The 17,490-nt window shown below is 35.3% G+C and overlaps 1 protein-coding gene across 1 annotated transcript in view; it reads right to left on the minus strand.

The window, feature by feature from the left end:
• Positions 1-520: 520 nt before the first annotated feature.
• Positions 521-17,490, minus strand: part of LOC145662684 (uncharacterized) — a 276,284-nt gene continuing 259,314 nt past the window's right edge. Inside the window, exon 4 of the mRNA XM_081728510.1 lies at positions 521-1,099. Within this exon, the coding sequence (XP_081584636.1) occupies positions 733-1,099 (367 nt within the window). The 3' untranslated portion in view covers positions 521-732. The remainder of the gene's footprint in view (positions 1,100-17,490) is intronic.

Consider the following 17,490-nt stretch of genomic DNA (forward strand, 5'->3'; position numbering starts at 1 on the left):
CACCAGATCCTCACCACATCGGGGGAGAAAGTCTCCTTCGACCAGATACAAATATACAACTGCAACAATGCAAGTGCAAATCGCGAGAAACATTGCAGCATATAGTATCAATCGCTGTAGCAGTATTGGACGATTCAAGTAAAACAGAGTAGAATTCGAGAGGCATGAGAAGAACACTAAAATGCCCAGTACTTGCGTTACGGAATTTAATAGGTTCTGCTCGTTAGGGGTCACGCTTATTTCATAGTGATATCATCTTGTAGTCCAGTTTAAGCACTGGCCAGCAAAAATGCTCTTCTGTGACATACAAAGTCAATATTTCCACGATGCCCTTGTCATTTAAGTTGTATGTGCGTATTTCCGAACTATTTTTATGGGATTTCAGAAGGAAAACAATAGAGAATGCTGGAAAATTTTGGGGAAAATAGTAACAAAATTGTGACAATTGTTACAATTAAAAAACAAATAAAAGAAAATGAAATAAAATAAAATATGTAGGTATAGTTAATAAATCATATTAAACGCTCATTTTTTGTTTCAAATACGAATTAATATTTATTTAAAATTTCAAATAGTTTCTTTATTGGCTTGGATTTAAATAAAATAAGGTAAGAATATGTAATTTCATCAAAAGAAACGAGAAGAAATCAATACTCAAACCGAAGAACATATTAATATTTTACAGGATTCTGGCCTCATAATATGGAATTGTTCAGAATCAAAAGAATTGGTTTAGTAAAAGAAATCTTCAAACAGTTCATCTGCAGCGTCTTGTTGTGCTCCATAATATACAGGATTTTGTCCTCTAAGCATTCCTTCCATGCTATGGATTGGTTGCGGATAATTACTACTGTCTGGAATGGAATTGCTGTAGTCTGGTCCATATAGGTTGTTACTCGGCTGCTGTGCTGGGTATTGCTCTGGTCCTGGTCCATATAGGTTGTTACTCGGCTGCTGTGCTGGGTATTGCTCTGGTCCTGGTCCTGCGGGAATCTGACGAGAAGCAGATGGACAAACAGGCTTGTCACAACAGTCAGGATAAGGTAAAGCAAGATTTCTCTCTAGGTGACACGATGGATCTACACTTATAGTGCCGCACCTGAAACGATAAAAAAAAGAATATATCACAAATTTTCTTTGGTAAATTTCAATATATAACAAAATTTATAATGGGTTTTTCTGGAAACTTTATTTTTGTCAAACTTCAGATTACATGCGTTTTAAGTTAGCTTTTCTGCGAAAATTCCTCTAGTCTTTATCTACATTTTCTGACACAATATACCTGCTAGGAAGTTTTGAAGTTAAAATTAATGTTTTAATTTAATTTAATTTTAGTTTAGTTTTATGTTCTGAAACGTTTTAGTTTACGTCTCACGATTATGTCCCTTAGGCTAAAGAAAAGATAAGTAATGAAAGTGAAGAATCTTGTAATTAATATTTTGTGCTTCCCAATTCGCAATCAAACTCGTAACCACGTGCACAAAAGGCACACGCGTTAGCCAATAGACTAGCAGGAAGTATTGAAAGTTTTTTGAAAGAATTTTCCTCTCTCTGAATATTTTATAAATCATGTATTACATGGTTATATGATTACGAGGAGCTTCAGGATAGGCTAAACATAAAAGTTATTTGGTGCTATTGAGAGAGAATTTGTTAATCAAAGTTTAGTTACGCGATTAGTTAGTGTCGTATTAGCTCTGTATTAAGGAAGCTGTACTTTTTGGTTTTCACAGTCTCCTTGGAGTTCAGCTAATAAGTTGACTTGGGTATGATTAATTAATACAACCTCAATACATCGAGTGAGAAAACTAAATGTGGCAAATACGGAAATCTAGATGTGCGCACGCGTAGTTCGTAAAAATGAAAATATACGAAATTCGAAATGTTTTCTTTGTGGTTTGACATCACAATAACTTATAAATAGTTACGAAATCAAGCTATAATTAACGTATTCATTTGTGGGGAATATATTTAGGGAGAGAATAAGTAGAAGTCAATATTAGCGACAATCCTGGGCGGGGTTATGGGGAGCATAGGGGACATTGCCCCCCAACATTTTGACGAAAAATAAAAATGTCACCTATAAGATAGCCACCTAGTAAGACCTCCGAGACCGATCAAAAGGTCTACCCCCCACTGCCCCCAAGCAGGCAATTCCTAGTTCCGCCTATGGCGACAATAGAAGGATTATGTTCTAATTAACCCTTGTACGTCCCTCAATTTTTACCTACACATAAGTTCCTCTGGGTCAAAATGGACCCATTCATTTTTTAATGTTGCAATTTATAGTTTACACCGCATTTGCACACGCAGTGACAGGTTGTGTTGTGTGTTGTGACTGGTTTGTGTCATATATCACAAAAGTTGGGCCAACAGTGATGATTTCAGGGGCTGGCCCTGAGGAAAACCTCCCCGGAGCAACGAAATTCACCGCCGAGCGCTTGAGATTTTGGCAGAAATTTCTATAAAACACGATTTTTTACACGTTTCCCCCCTCTGTGCACTGAAATTTCCCCAGGGAAAAATGTTCTGAAATCAACACTAAATGCCAAACCTCTTTACATGGGTATTTCTGGCTGGGAACATGTACTCCAATATGTTTGAAATACATGAGATATCACTTTTCGTCCTCAAATATTTAGAAATAGTTTTACAATTGTTTTATTATTTCCCGAAATTTAAAATGCCAGAGGCAACCATATATCAGAACACTGAAACATCTCTCTCTCTCACACACACACACACAAAAAATATATATATATAATAATATATATATAACCAGCCCTTAGGCACCTTTTGTTTTCCTTCATGTGCTATATATACACATGCTGCTACAAGCTGGTTCTATTTAGGTTAGGCCATACATTCCTGTTAACTTTTATTGAAAACCTCTGAGAACAAAATCCATGTAACTGATCACTACAAAACCGTTTTTTACGTTACTTCAAACATGTGACTGCTTACATCTGAACATCTTACTGCTTCTGATATTGCTCACAAATCTGAGTGGAATGTCTTTTACAGATAAATTTGTTACACAAACTGCATTTGATTGTACTCTTGTTGTCTGTTCCCTTGCACATATGGTATCTGCCTCTTTTCCTCGGCACATCAGGGCTACTCGTCATTGGATGCACACACTCGGCCTGTCTCTCTCCACGGAGCGAGTGTACGATTTCTTTGGCTGCACTTGTTCTTGGCATATTTTTCCTTTGTTTGGTGTAGTTTTCAATCAGAGCTTTTCCAAGATTCTCCAGAAAAATCCGCCTCTTCCTCGGATTCTGTTTTTGCCAGTTTGGAAACGCCTTTGTAAAGAGGACGTAAGCATTATAAGCGGAAATGTCCAAAATATTGCAGAATACAACTATAGACCATCTGTTTGTCTTTCGTTTCGTCGTGTAAGTGGATACCATTTTATCTAGTGTCCTTTTGTTGCATTGTAGTCAAGAATCATTTGTGGTTTCTTCTTCTCAAATTCACTAATTTTACTGTCATTGTGCATTGCGCTCTGCAGAACTACACATCTGTTCTTTTTCGGAATATAAGATACAAGGGTTGTATCTGTGGTGAAAGCAAACTTCGAATCGTACTGAGCTCGGCCTTTGACATCTACTAGCGTTGGTGGAATGGATGACTTATTTTTTCTCATTGTTCCGAGCAGCGTGGTATTCTTTTTTAGAAGCGACTGTGCCAGTTCATAGGATGTAAAAAGTTGTCACATGTGATGTTGTGGCCTTTTAGACCAACAGAAAGATCTAATACTACTTGCATGGCTTGATTACGTTCAGGGTCACTTTGAGATTTTCCTGTGTAAGGTTGAATGTTATACACATAACTTGTATTGTTGTCGCATAATACCCGATACTTTATGCCGTATTTCACAGGTTTACTTGGCATATATACTCGAAAAGGACAATTTCCTTGAAATCCTACGAGTTGCTCATCAACTGTTACGAGCACATCTGGATTGTACATCTTTTGTAGATTTTCAACCCACTTGCCCACAGTTCACGAATTGCTGCTAATTGGACTGTTTCACGTCTTTGAGGTCGTGTCTGGTGATCATCAAATCGAAGCACCTGTACATGTCATGTACCACTACTTACGGATTCTTCATCAGACAGAGAAGACGAAGACAAATAATCCTGCACTGATAATTGGTCCTCCGTTTCAGATGTCACTTCTTCATTGTCAGATAAATCCAGCAAATTTTGAATTTCTTCTGGTGTCAAAGCACTCATTTTAGACACCAAAATAGACAAACTACTGCCAAACGAAGAAACAAAGCATGCTACGAGTAAAAACTAATCCAGAATTAATTTATACAATGTTACCAGTACAAGGTATATGAACAAACTAAACAGCTTTGCCAGCACATTATACTGGAAGAAACTAAATAATTTTCGGACAGTCCAATAACTAATAATAATAATAATAATAATAATAATAATAATAATAATAATAATAATAATAATAATAATAATAATAATAATAATAATAATAATAATAATGACAATTTGGCATTGTTTTGTGGAAGTATTATCATCAGAAATCAATTAAATAAGAATGTTTCAGTTACTTAAATATTCATTGAACTAATGGGTCTAAATGGACCCGAGGAACTTATGTGTTGCTTTTTCTACTGTGACGTAACAGGATCGAATTTTGATTTGAATTTTTTACAAAACACACATTTGGTAAAATAACTAAAAGTCAAGAAGTATGATGATCAAAGCTCATATAGTGTCCAAGATAATCAAGTTGGAAAATCGTTTTGGGTCAAAATGGACCCGAGGGACGTAAGAAGGTTAAAGGGGAGATAATTTATTGATCACTTGTATGTATCCCTCAGAAAACCGGAAATTTTCCACTCATCTCTCACGGTTCACTTTAAGAAACAGTTCTGCTATTGTAGTGTACTCGGGCTAATAGCTGCTTCATAGTTAATTCACCCGATGAGGTGAAAGAAAAGAAAGAAAGACAGGTAATTAATTGCCTGTGTACTCTCATAATTATATGGCTAAACCAGAGTATCCTCTGCTCTAAATTAATTGGTCACATGTGATTAACTTAGTCAAGTATAACGTGCTAATCAGGGCTTCCAAAAACACTTCTGATAATCATGCGTTAGTCAAACTCCTTAGTATGGCGCTAATCATTCGTCAAAACGACTTTGCATAAGGCCCATTGAGTTTAGTAAATATCTTCAGGTAAGTAATACATGTCGGACACCTGGTGGGAAGGGAAGCCAAGAGAATCAGCTGTTTTCTTGTGCCGTATTTTTCAAGATGCGTCGGTTTAGTTAATTAACCCATACACAAGAGCAGCGTATATAAAGAAATTTGTGGTGAAAGAAGATACGAAACTTGATTAAATTTATGGTCGATTGCCATGTATTTCCGAAAGCAAACTGTCCACGTTCTCCAGTGTTTTAATGCGTATGGCCATGCAACGGGAAAGCACCAACTTCAGCAAAATTGGGGTTTCCAGTGGAACATCTAAATTGCTTTAATCTATTGTGTCTCACGATACGCTTCATGAAAGTAGCTAGAAAGTGTTGAAGGCTAAATTTAGTTGAAGGAGTTGCATTGTTTCTTCTATCGGAACAACGTGACATGAGTCAATAACAATACCAACGCCTAGGCCAATAGCCAGACCCTAAAATATAGGGAAGGCGGTAGAAATTAGGGGAGTCCGATCCAACCATATTATAGTTCATCACTATAGTATAGTTCATTTGCAAGCCTAGCGTGAAAATTTTAGGGGGACAGTAAAAATTTAGGGGGCCTAGCCCCCCCCTTTGGATACGGGTCTCCTCACACCGCTGCCTCGCGCAAGGCTTATGTTATAACATCAATCGCGATTTTTTCAATTGCGTCCAACATATTTGTTCATGTTCTCTTGATCTTTTATTCAAGTTATTTCCGTTTTGTGGCTCGTAGTATGTTGGGTACAAGATAGTCGTCTGCAATTTACTCGGCACTGATCCGCAGAACTTGACTGGCACGTGCGCGTACCTGGCACTAAAAATGAAGTTAAAAAAAAAACAAAAAAAAACTGATAAACTTTTAAGTGTTGTGGATTGTTCAAGTGACCGATCTTCTTCTTCTTTCTCACTAACTTCAAACCATAATCAGAGTTTTTGTCTCTGAACTTCAACAAAACAATGCTATGTTCTATAACAATTTGCTTCTAAATACATTTTCACTGAAGAAACGTAATGTAAACTTACGGAGAATGTAAGAATGTATTCTTTCATTATTGAGCCATATCAACTTCATGCAGTTGACAGCTCGCGCCGTGTGGACTTTGTGGTGGACAAACACCGTGCTCGTGCGTTTTCTCGGGGTTCTACCGTTTCCTCCCACTTTCTCCATTCCTCCATTTCATTCATTTCTCATAATCACCGTCTCATTTAGCCTAACCGGCATAACCGTGGGACGTAAAACAAAGATTTCATTTCATTTTTTCATGCAGTTGAGACGATTGGAAATTCACAGATGTTATACCATGCTTGGAATACGATAGATTTCTTTTTTTTAACTCAGGTCAACACAGAACATTATTTAATTCATGTTATACTAAGGACTGTCAGGTATTTTTGGACTAACAGTAAACCTAGAACAGATTACTAATCTTATACTATGTTGACAGAAATGCCGCCTCGTCTCGCAAAAATAACACGAAAGCTGTTATATTTTGAATTGAGAGGGTGCATTCTCCCGCATCCCTGAGCTGACAAGTATGTTTTCCTGCAGTTTGAATGACAGAATGTAGGTAATTACATTTAGTTACTTTGGAATAGAAATTTTGTTCGATTTCAGAATTCATCATTGAAAAGTTACTTTCATTAATCACATTGACTTATTTTAGAGCTTACAAAACACAGAATAATAATAGACGGCAACATATATATATATATACAGTGGCGGATCCAAGGGGACGCTCAGGTATACACTGGACAAAATGGGCTCCCATCCTGCTTTACACTGGATAAAACGGTAAAATATGGTTTAACCCCTCTCTTGATCATATCCTGGATCTGCCCCTGCATGTATATATATATATATATATATATATATATATATATATATATATATATATATATATATATATATATATATATATATATATTATTTTTTTGAAAACATTTTTATTTCTATCTTAACTAACAACCATAGTTTGTTTTTAAATTTTCTGTATACTTGAAGGAATAAAATTTATTTTTAAATGTTTCTACTGTATATTCAAAGACTATACAGGGTGTTAATGAACTAAACCGACAAACTATAAGAGATGATTCCTTACTTCAAAATAAAAGGAAATGTTCATATGGACCAGTGGAGAAAGTGTATAGTTTTGGAGTTAGGGCTGTCCAAAATTGCGAAAAAGCCAAATTTCAAGAGGCACTATTTCCAATTCGAGAAACTGTGGATGATGGTCTTTATTAGCATAAAGGAAGTTACGCATACGCAATCTAAAAATTCATATTTCATTAATGTTCAACGGGTGTATAGAGTATTCCATACAGGGTGAAATTCCCAGACATGCCTTCAACCGAATTTTGAGATATGCTCTGACTTTATGATTGGTCCGAAGTACGCAAACGATAAGCCTTGATAGCAGTAAACATTGAATCCTTTGGAGCGATGTCGAAAGTGTTAAGGATCGTCAGCAGCATGGTTTCTCGTACTCAGGAGAACGCATTCTGCAGTTTTCACTCATGTTTATAAATGAAGAAAACGTGAAATATACCGTGACGAAATACATCGCATCACACGTTATTCCGAACACACACACACAAAAAAAAACATAAAGCTGTCGGTTCCTAATACTTCCGACTTCCCTCTGAAGCATTGGATGTCCATTGTTGCCAAGGCCTACCTCCTGCCTACTTTGGACCCTCCTTGAAATCAGGGTATATCTGAAAACTCTATTGAGAGCATATGTGAGAATTACACCCTGTATCGAATGCCCTGTACACCTGTTGAAAATTGACGAAATATGCACTTTTTGACTGTGTATACATGGCTCCCTTTACGCTGATGAGGACCACCATCCACAGTTTCTGGAATTCAAAATACGACCTCTTGAAATTTGGTTTTTGTGCAATTTTCAACAGCCCCAGCTCTGAAACTATGCACTTTTCGACATAGGTCTGTATGAACTTTTCCCCTTATTTTAGTGTGAGGAATCACCCCTTACAGTTTGTCGGTATAGTTCCTTAACACCCTGTATAACAATAAAAAGTTATATTTTCCTTCATGAGAAGCTCTCTTCGTGTCTCCTTCTGCCTTCACCACTGCTTCGACTTCTGTGTAAAATGATTTCCTGCTTCACACAAAATTTTGTTTACTGCAAGATGTGACTTGAATGTGTAGCGAGTATTTAGCCGTTACAGCTCCTGCAACGTATACCATGTAAACGTATTTTCGCACAAGTTACAATAAATTTTACGTCGCAATGACTTACGTGAAACAAACCGAATCCGTGAAAGAACGTGGATTGGAATGACAATGCTGATAATAATAATAATAATAATAATAATAATAATAATAATAATAATAATAATAATAATAATAATAATAATAATAAGAAGAAGAAGAAGAAGAAGAAGAAGAAGAAGAAGGAGGAGGAGGAGAAGAAAGCAATAATAGAATTAAACTAACAATTACCTATGCAATAAAATTTGCTGAGAAAATTATTTGACACGACGGGATTCGAGCCCGGGTCTACTGGTTGATAGTTTCGTATTATATCATAAGTCTATCGTGTAAGACTAATAAATTAAACTACTAGATAGATTAGACATACGTTTGCAAACCATATTTTGAATTAAAATATCTCGAAACGTAACTTCAATTCCTCCACATCTTGATACAATTTTGTCTACCATCTTTTCTCCTTCCAAAGCAGAACGCTAGGCTACGAGATCAACCCTAAAACCTTCGTCGTCGAGAATTGTTACATGTAATTTAGGTTGCATCTGTCCAGGCGTTCGTGACTGGCAAATGTGTTGGGTAAAACTAATGGAGTTATAGCTATCAAGGAGTCCAGGTACCTATGCTGGTGACTGTAATTGTATTGATGATTTCAATCTTTTATCATGGATTGAAAGTTAATAATCTTCTATGAAAGAATGGGTTTCATGGTAACTATTTTGTGTCTATATTTTAAAGGTTATTTTGAAGTTATGACTTTCATTGTTGTCGACGAGTATGTGTTATTGAAATACGTGTTTATGTGAAAAGGAAGAAATTACTGCTTAGAAGTGGAATGTCGGTTCAAATACGATTGAGTTGTTTTCATTTAATATTCTTATTCTATCAATTTTTGTATTCCTAATACAATTTTCTGTTCTTTTATTACTACAATATAATTTTCTATCCATTTTTAATACATGGTGATTTTTTTAAAACTCACGGATTTCATTTGGGTCTAGAATTTCTAACAGAAGTCCGATTTTCATGCGGTTTGTGGTAATTCATAAGGAAAAATGGGAGATTTATGGAACCATGTTTACGGGTTTAAATTCATCCGGGGTAATATCGGCCACGTCTCAAGAAAAACAGCAAATATTCGCCAGTGTACCTTACAATTGGAATCAAGTGCGGTGCGGTGTGAAGATTTGAGTTTTATTCGTACATGGAAATCTCGCCAAGGTCAATAAGAATAAGAAATAGGAAACTCAGCCGTTGTATTGGAAATTGCGCTGTACAATTCTGTGCTACTGTGCGAGTATAATTAGGACACAGTGAGAATAGTGTACTCTTTGGAGCAACATGAGTTTATCGTTAAAAGTTTTTGGGAAACGGAATCTGTTGTTGCTTCGCGAAGGTAATTTAGAAACGAATTTGTCTCACGTTCTGCCCCAGATAGTAACATAATATACCTATGGTCGTTAGTGAATAAATTAGAAGAAACAGGATCGCTTCTAAGTGAGACAGGGAAGCATCGGACCCTGTAGGCAGCTCTTGTGGAAAATGCCATTTATCGACTCCTTAGGCCGCCCAAGAAATCTCTCCGTCGTTTGTCGCAAGAAATCTGCTGTAGCTATTCAAAATGGGATTTTTGGGTGTTACCGCTAACACTCAATTTGTATTCGCACTAACACTTAATTTGTATTCTGCAATTTCGCTTCAAAAATCCAAAACCTCATTCCAATTGCAAGGTACGCTGGCGAATATTTGCTGTTTTTCTTGAGGCGTGGCCGATATTACTCCGGATGAAATTAAACCAGTAAACATAGTCCCATAAATCTCCCATCCTTACTTGATCATTTGCCACAAACCGCATGAAAATCGGACCACAGTTACAAATTCTAGATCCAAATGAAACCCGTGAGTTTTAAAAGAATTACGCTGTATAATGTTCTCCGTTCTTTTCTCTTCTGTATATTAGTAATTATACGAAATTGCATTTATATTGCAGAGTTTATTTCTTCTTGGACATTTAATCCGTGATTATTTTTTCTGCTGGTTAGAAAAATCGAGAATCTCCGTCTATAAGTTCTTAATAAAGAAGGGGAACATTGGGTCATGTAAATAAAAACAAGCACTTGCTTCTGAGCATTTGCTCATGAGCAAGCTGAGTATAGAGCATCTGCTCTTTGTTTTGGTATAAATAAAACTTTCCTCTTCTCGTTCAGCAAATGCTCCATGACAAGTAGCAAGTGCTCAATGAACTTACTGTCTGCTTTTTACAATAGAGGAAAGAAGGGTTTTTAATTTCAAACATTCAAAAAAATTTACAAACTAGCTGAATATGCCCATTCTTTCCATGGGTCTATGTAAACAAACTGAACAACGAAAAGAATATATATCGGTCATTTTCTACTACTTTTACATATCCCGGTAAGCGTTCCTTGATACCCTCTGGTTAACTTTTTATTTTTTTAAACGCCTCTGGTCTCCAGCCGATGGGAGCTGTATTTGGAAGTCAACGCTTATCGAAGTATCACCATTCATCTCAGCGACCGCGAAAACTATGGATTTGACACTAATATAGGTCATATTGGATTATTTTATGTGTCTCAATGACCCCTTTATTTTGTCCCCCATTCCTTAGCTCATGGGGGCTAAATTTCAAAGTAAAGGCTATCTTGAATTTCACCATTGAGCTCAGCGACCCAGAAAACTATGTATTTGACACTAATATCGGTCATTTTCGATTATTTTTACATGTCTCGATTACCTCCTGCAGGTGAGCCCCAGCCCGCATACAATGGTAGCTGAATTTGTAAGTCATCGCTAATGGAAGTGTCACCATTGATCTCAGCGACCGCGAAAACTATGAATTTGACTCTAATATCAGCCATTTTGGAATATTTTTACGTCACGGTATCCCTCCGGGTGACCTCGGGACCGCAGCCAAATGAGATGAATGCGATTGAAGTTTCATCATTGATCTCAGCGACCGTGAAAACTATGAATTCGACATTAATGTCGGGTATTTTCTACTACTTTTACATGTTCTGGTAAACGCTCCTCTTCATGAGCCTCCCTGGTTCGAATTTTTTTAAAAAAAAAGTGCTTCGTCTTGTCTGGGGCCTCGACCAAGGTACCCAAATTTGCTAACTCTCGGTCCACTCGTCTGGTCACCAGGTCGCACACAGATAGACAGACTGAAGCAAAAAGTGCATCGTGCGTGGGAATGGAGAAGAGTGGTTACTCTTCTCCTAGTTGTGGCTAGCTTACTTGATCTTCTAATTTGATAAGTTCGTCACTAAATTAAAATAAATTTTCGTATTTTATTTTTGTACGTATGTTTTGTTACTGGTTTCTTTATATCGGACTTCTGAAGAGAAACATCAGACTAATTTAATGATCGTGTCTATAGCGACAACTCCCAGTCCCGACCCCTCTTCAGTTTAATTAGAAATAGGAAAAGGAAGAGTGAGAAAGAAGAAGAAGATAGGGGGAAAGAAGGAAAAGAGGAAGAGGAAAAGAAGAAAAGAAGGAACTAGAGATGAAGGATAATGATGGAAATATGGTAAAGAACCTAGAATAGTTATTGAAAAGGTCATTCATACCCGAATGTTATTACTTGCGGATCAATTCGGAAATGATCCTGAAGAGACACATGTTCCCTCATACTACCCCGAAGTGGATCCAGGTAACTGCACAAGTGGTAGTTGCCCTACCCCAGCCCAGGTGACGAGAAGTTTTAATTTCATAGTTTGATTGTTATTTTCAAACGTTAAATAATCTTTATCCAGTATCTGAATTTCCATAGTGGAGATCGAACACACATCTGAATCCGCCAAGGAAAGAAAAGAAATCAAAGTGATTTACATATTTTCCACAAATAGAAGTTTTCGGGATTCCTGAAAAGACTGTCGTTATTAAAGCTTATCCTCTTGTATTGACTTTCCTCCCAGAGCCGACTTAGAATAATTTAGGGTTAGTTATCTTTCATGACTTCAGTCATGCACCAATATCCATATATAATATACTATTATACACATATTATAAATACTATCGTAATAAATCAATATTAAATGCTACCACTTAAAACTAAATTTGTCATTCATTCACGCACACACATACACATACAGGACAATGTATTGATATAGGTAAAGCAATTTAAAAGAAACCATCATCTAACTACAGTTAGTGAACATTTATTACATATATTGAGAAATTAAACACAAAATGTTAAGAACATGCAAATAAGTAGGGCCTATACATATAAATGTATCATTCCACATATAATATCGGACTACATCAATGTAACTATACCTGTATGTATATTTGATATTAGCAGACAGATAGAAAAGAAAAAATAATTAATTTAATTTTTTATAAAATAAAATGTACATTTTATTTTTAAAAATCTAGTTACCTTTTACAATATTTCATATGATAGAAAAAAATCTTAAAATGATGGTTAGAAATTGAGTCGTATCTCATAAAAAAATTAAAAGGAAGAATAATGCAACTAGTCCTTTTTCCTACTTTCCGACGATCTGTCATGTCACACATATTAGCAAAGAACCCTTTTGGTGTCCATGTACTTTACTTTATTTAAATGTACACACATGATATCATATTTACAGATTGTAAACAACACATATTCAGTCTGTAGACGTATTTATCTATACATTTTTTCATTTTCTGGATTAAGAGAACAAAATTTTGTTACAAATACCACGGTGACTACGTCACTTATCGGGTCATTTCAGTTATTATCTTTTTCGTCGACTAGCTTTAAATCACTATCGCCTTGTATCACAGGGTACACACATTTATAGTTATATTCGTACAATGTATTGAAAAAACGAGAATTTTCTAGCTCCAAAGGGATTTCTCTTTTGTATCAAGAGCACGATTACTGAGGTGGAACACTATTCAGGTTTGAAGATTCGTATATAATGGATAAAATCGAAATGTAATGGTACAGAAGGTTTTCAGGTTTAACTTCAGGGTAGATTTGCTGATAAATTAGGATTACAATGACCTGCCTAAGTTTCATGGCACATGCAATTGGTATAATTACAGACGATATTAGTAGTTACATAAGTTACTTAATAATATTACAAAGATTAAAGAGAATATCTACCATGCGGCAGTATTTTAAAATTCACATTTTATATTCGTCGGATATTTCGAAACTATGGCAACCAACGACCGTTCCGGGTAGGTACCAAGACCATTTACACATTTTTATTTACTCAATTAAATATTATACATTTTACTTTAATATCATATTTATATTCCACACGTATTTATATCTCAACATACATATACTCAATAATCATTTAATCTTTCAACTTAATAGCCCCGACAAATAAATTTTCAGTTTGCAATACTTCTATAAGAAAAATCCGAGTATATCACAAATTCAACTAATTAACTGTTCATAATGATAAAATTCATATTCTCAAACATTTTGTTTCAAAAAGTGGACATTTAATGTGCAAGGCAGACACGTTAACGCAGAAAATGTAGATATAAGTGAATCTAAAACAAAGATGTTAGTAATACTTTTGAGCCCAAACATCTACGACAATATTCACCTCTATGGTAACCAATGGAAACAAAAGTAGAAATGACTGTAGGCACAACAGAGAATTTCAAGCGGATAATGATAAAAGAAAAGAAAGCAAAAATTTAATCGCATACTGAACTATCGCTTGCTATTGCGGTGGATCAAATTGTGATGGGAAACGGTCCCTTGATATTCGACATCAACAAATATCTCAGCTCGAAATTCAGGTTTGAATGATATATGTTAAATAATTGATATTTGTCAAGTTCAAACTCAGGGGGAAGGTTGAAAAATTAAAAAAAAAAAACTTAGAGAAGATAAAATAAAAGGATAGCTAGAGGAGAAAGATAGCGGCGGGTGAAAGAATAAGCTGGGACATTAAAACTACTAAGATAAATGGTCGAATTTAGACATATAACAATCCACAGCAAAATATACTTTTTTATGCCGAAAAGAAGTAGCCTACTAAATGTGTAGCCTACTGGGGAAGCCTTGTTGCCAAGAAGCAGGTGTGTGTCTTGTAAATAAGAACTTCATTGCTCAAAATTTTGAAATTTTTAAAATAAAAAAATATCCGACCCCTCAGAAACCGAGAAGAATTACGAGTAAAGTACAAAAAACTAAAACAAAGTCAATAAATACAAAGCAATCCAACAGGGATTAGCCAAAATTTAAAAAAAATTAAACAAAATAAAAAATATGTACTAGTAACTTGTTTGAAAAATTCTTACAAAGTCGTTACCAGTACGCAAAGGCGCTAACCTTGAGGCATCAACTAATTTTAAACACTATATACTAGAAATAAAAGAAGTGAATTCATGGACATTGGGATTTTGGACGCTCTCGTACAGTAATACGAGATGCTACTGTAATAAATTTACTATATTGTTCACTCCCATCCACTTCGTCACCTCTGCGAACATTAATGAACTTGCCTTAATCAGGTTACGTGGAAAAGAAAAAAAATCAAAGTTGCAGAGTAGCATCGCAAATGTAGACCGAACGCATATATTTAAACTATACCAATTCTACAAACAGCTATTCTCTTCTGTGATTACTTTGAAACTATCCGTAATCATTTGCTACATGACCACTATTCGCATTGTAAGACCGGATAAGCAGTTAGAATATACGGTTACTTTTAAATGTCGAGCCACGAAATGAAAATACAATCCATCATTTTCACACGACGCACTATCCCCACACAAACTGCTGACATAATGCTCAGTGCACGGGTGGGCACATATATGCACGGGTGTCCTATTATTTATTCACACTCACTACAATATATATTATCACTATCTTTATTCATTTATATTTATTGTCATTTATTTCATAAACTTCCTTATAGACACCCTATTCCATCATTCTGCCCTAGACTGTTCAAAGCAGTCTTATTATATATATTAAAATCAACAAGCTACTACAGTACAATGATCAATACCCGAGAATTAGTATCAACTAATACTAAATTCTTTCAGTACAAACTACAGCATATTTCACTTCACGGCTTCATATAATTTTTAATATTCAATGAGAATTCAATATCATTCACTATTCTCTTAACTAAATACAATTATATTTTGAAAATGACAACAATGTGATCGTCCACAGAAAGCAATGAAGAGAGAGAATTGAAACTACAGTCCGACGACAGAATAATGCCATATAGACAAACGTCAGTTTAAGGATAAACGCGAAGTTTAATTTTATTAATAATTCAATTACCGGATTGTATAAAGTATTGTGGTTTTCAGAGAAGCTAATTTATTATGTAATTCGTCTACATATTTATTCATATAGACCAGAACTAATATTTATGCATCAATAATTACAAAAGAATGGTAATTTTCGAGTTGACTAGATCCTTAAGCCTCGGAGTTACAAAACACTAGCGGCGAGTAGTTCTTAGCCAAACACAAGATGGCGTTGGTAGTACGAAAACAAACTTTGCACTACTAAACACGCTTTGTACTCTGTTATCGTTTAACTATAAGTTGTATACTACCTAATGACGGTACGGAATTACTATGAATTGGCTTTGAGGACCAAAAGAGATGAATAATTACACAACAATACACTGTCCGTAAATAAATAAATCATACTTTCACTCACATATTACTACTACTATCTACGTACTAAATTACACACATTCATGCTACATCCCACATAAACTAAGAGAGCAAATACTAATACATATCACTACATACATTGATTCATATTATCACAGAACTCAACTATACATAAATCAAACAAATCTCTAAATTTCACCGTATCCACAATCGGCTCTGTAAACTAGAAAAAGGGAACGAAATAATCAAAGCCAAATGGCCCTTGTATTAATTAAATCATGTTTTCAGTTTCAAAATTATTGCCAATGCTCCAGGAGGAACATATTGAAACTATTAACGGAAAAGGTCACTTTCTTGAAGGGAAAAGAACCCTTTTTGATTCTTTATTTAGCCCATGATGCCTTTGAAGCTGTGATCAACTCAGGAATAACCCTGTGCTAACTTACACTGACATTATGAAATTTAACTTAACTACAAAGGAGCCTATGAATACCGCCATGTTAATAATAATAAAAATATCACATATACTACGTACCATATATATATATATATATATGCACAGGCTACAGCAATCCTAATCTGAACTTTCGGAGGGCGAAGGAAATTTCAAAGGGAAGCACTAATCTTCAAAACTTAGTTCGGAAAGATCACAAACTACGATGAATCCTTTCCATAAGTAGCAATGTTTCCCAACATTGCGTCTGCTGAGCTGAAGTTCATATTCACATATTTTCTGAATGTTTTAGCTGAAATTCCACTAATCGAGACTCTCACGAGCTTCTCGATTATTCATTATTTGAAACTAAGTTTACCTGATTTCTGGTGCTTTCTCGTTGGAAAAATCCAAAATGTTTTCGGAGCAAAACTAGCCTGATGTTGCTCGAAGCTTTTCCCAAGTAGAAGAACAGGAAGACGCGTCATAATACTAAGGCATCAGAAATAGTTCCAATCATGGCGGCCGAAATATATAAAACGAATAGAAAATAGTAGAAACTGGATAAAACCTGATTTTGGGAGGATATGGGCATTTCAGAGGGACAAAGGGAGTCGAAATTACTCTGACAAATATCAGATTGGTGGACAATTTCGGAAATTTCTGTCCAATTGCTGACCTATGTTTCTGTATCGCATTAAGAAGTATAATTTCAATTATCATCCATTTTAAATGCCCATATACAGAGTTTACAATATTATATAAATGAAAAAATTGTTCCCCAGAATATAATTCTCCATAAGTTATTCCGAAGCTCCCAGATTAATTTTAGTTTGAATAAAGAACAAATGAACTTACTACAACCGAAAATTATGTATTGAAAACTCTATAGTACACGGAACGGGAAAGTATTGGATCCCTCCAAACAAAAAGTTCATTACCTTGACTATAATGGCACATTACAACACACAAACAAACTCTTTATTTTATTTATAT

Source organism: Thermobia domestica, chromosome 10, assembly GCF_964235325.1.
Source record: "Thermobia domestica chromosome 10, izTheDome1.hap1.1, whole genome shotgun sequence".
Taxonomy (NCBI): Eukaryota; Metazoa; Arthropoda; class Insecta; order Zygentoma; family Lepismatidae; genus Thermobia; species Thermobia domestica.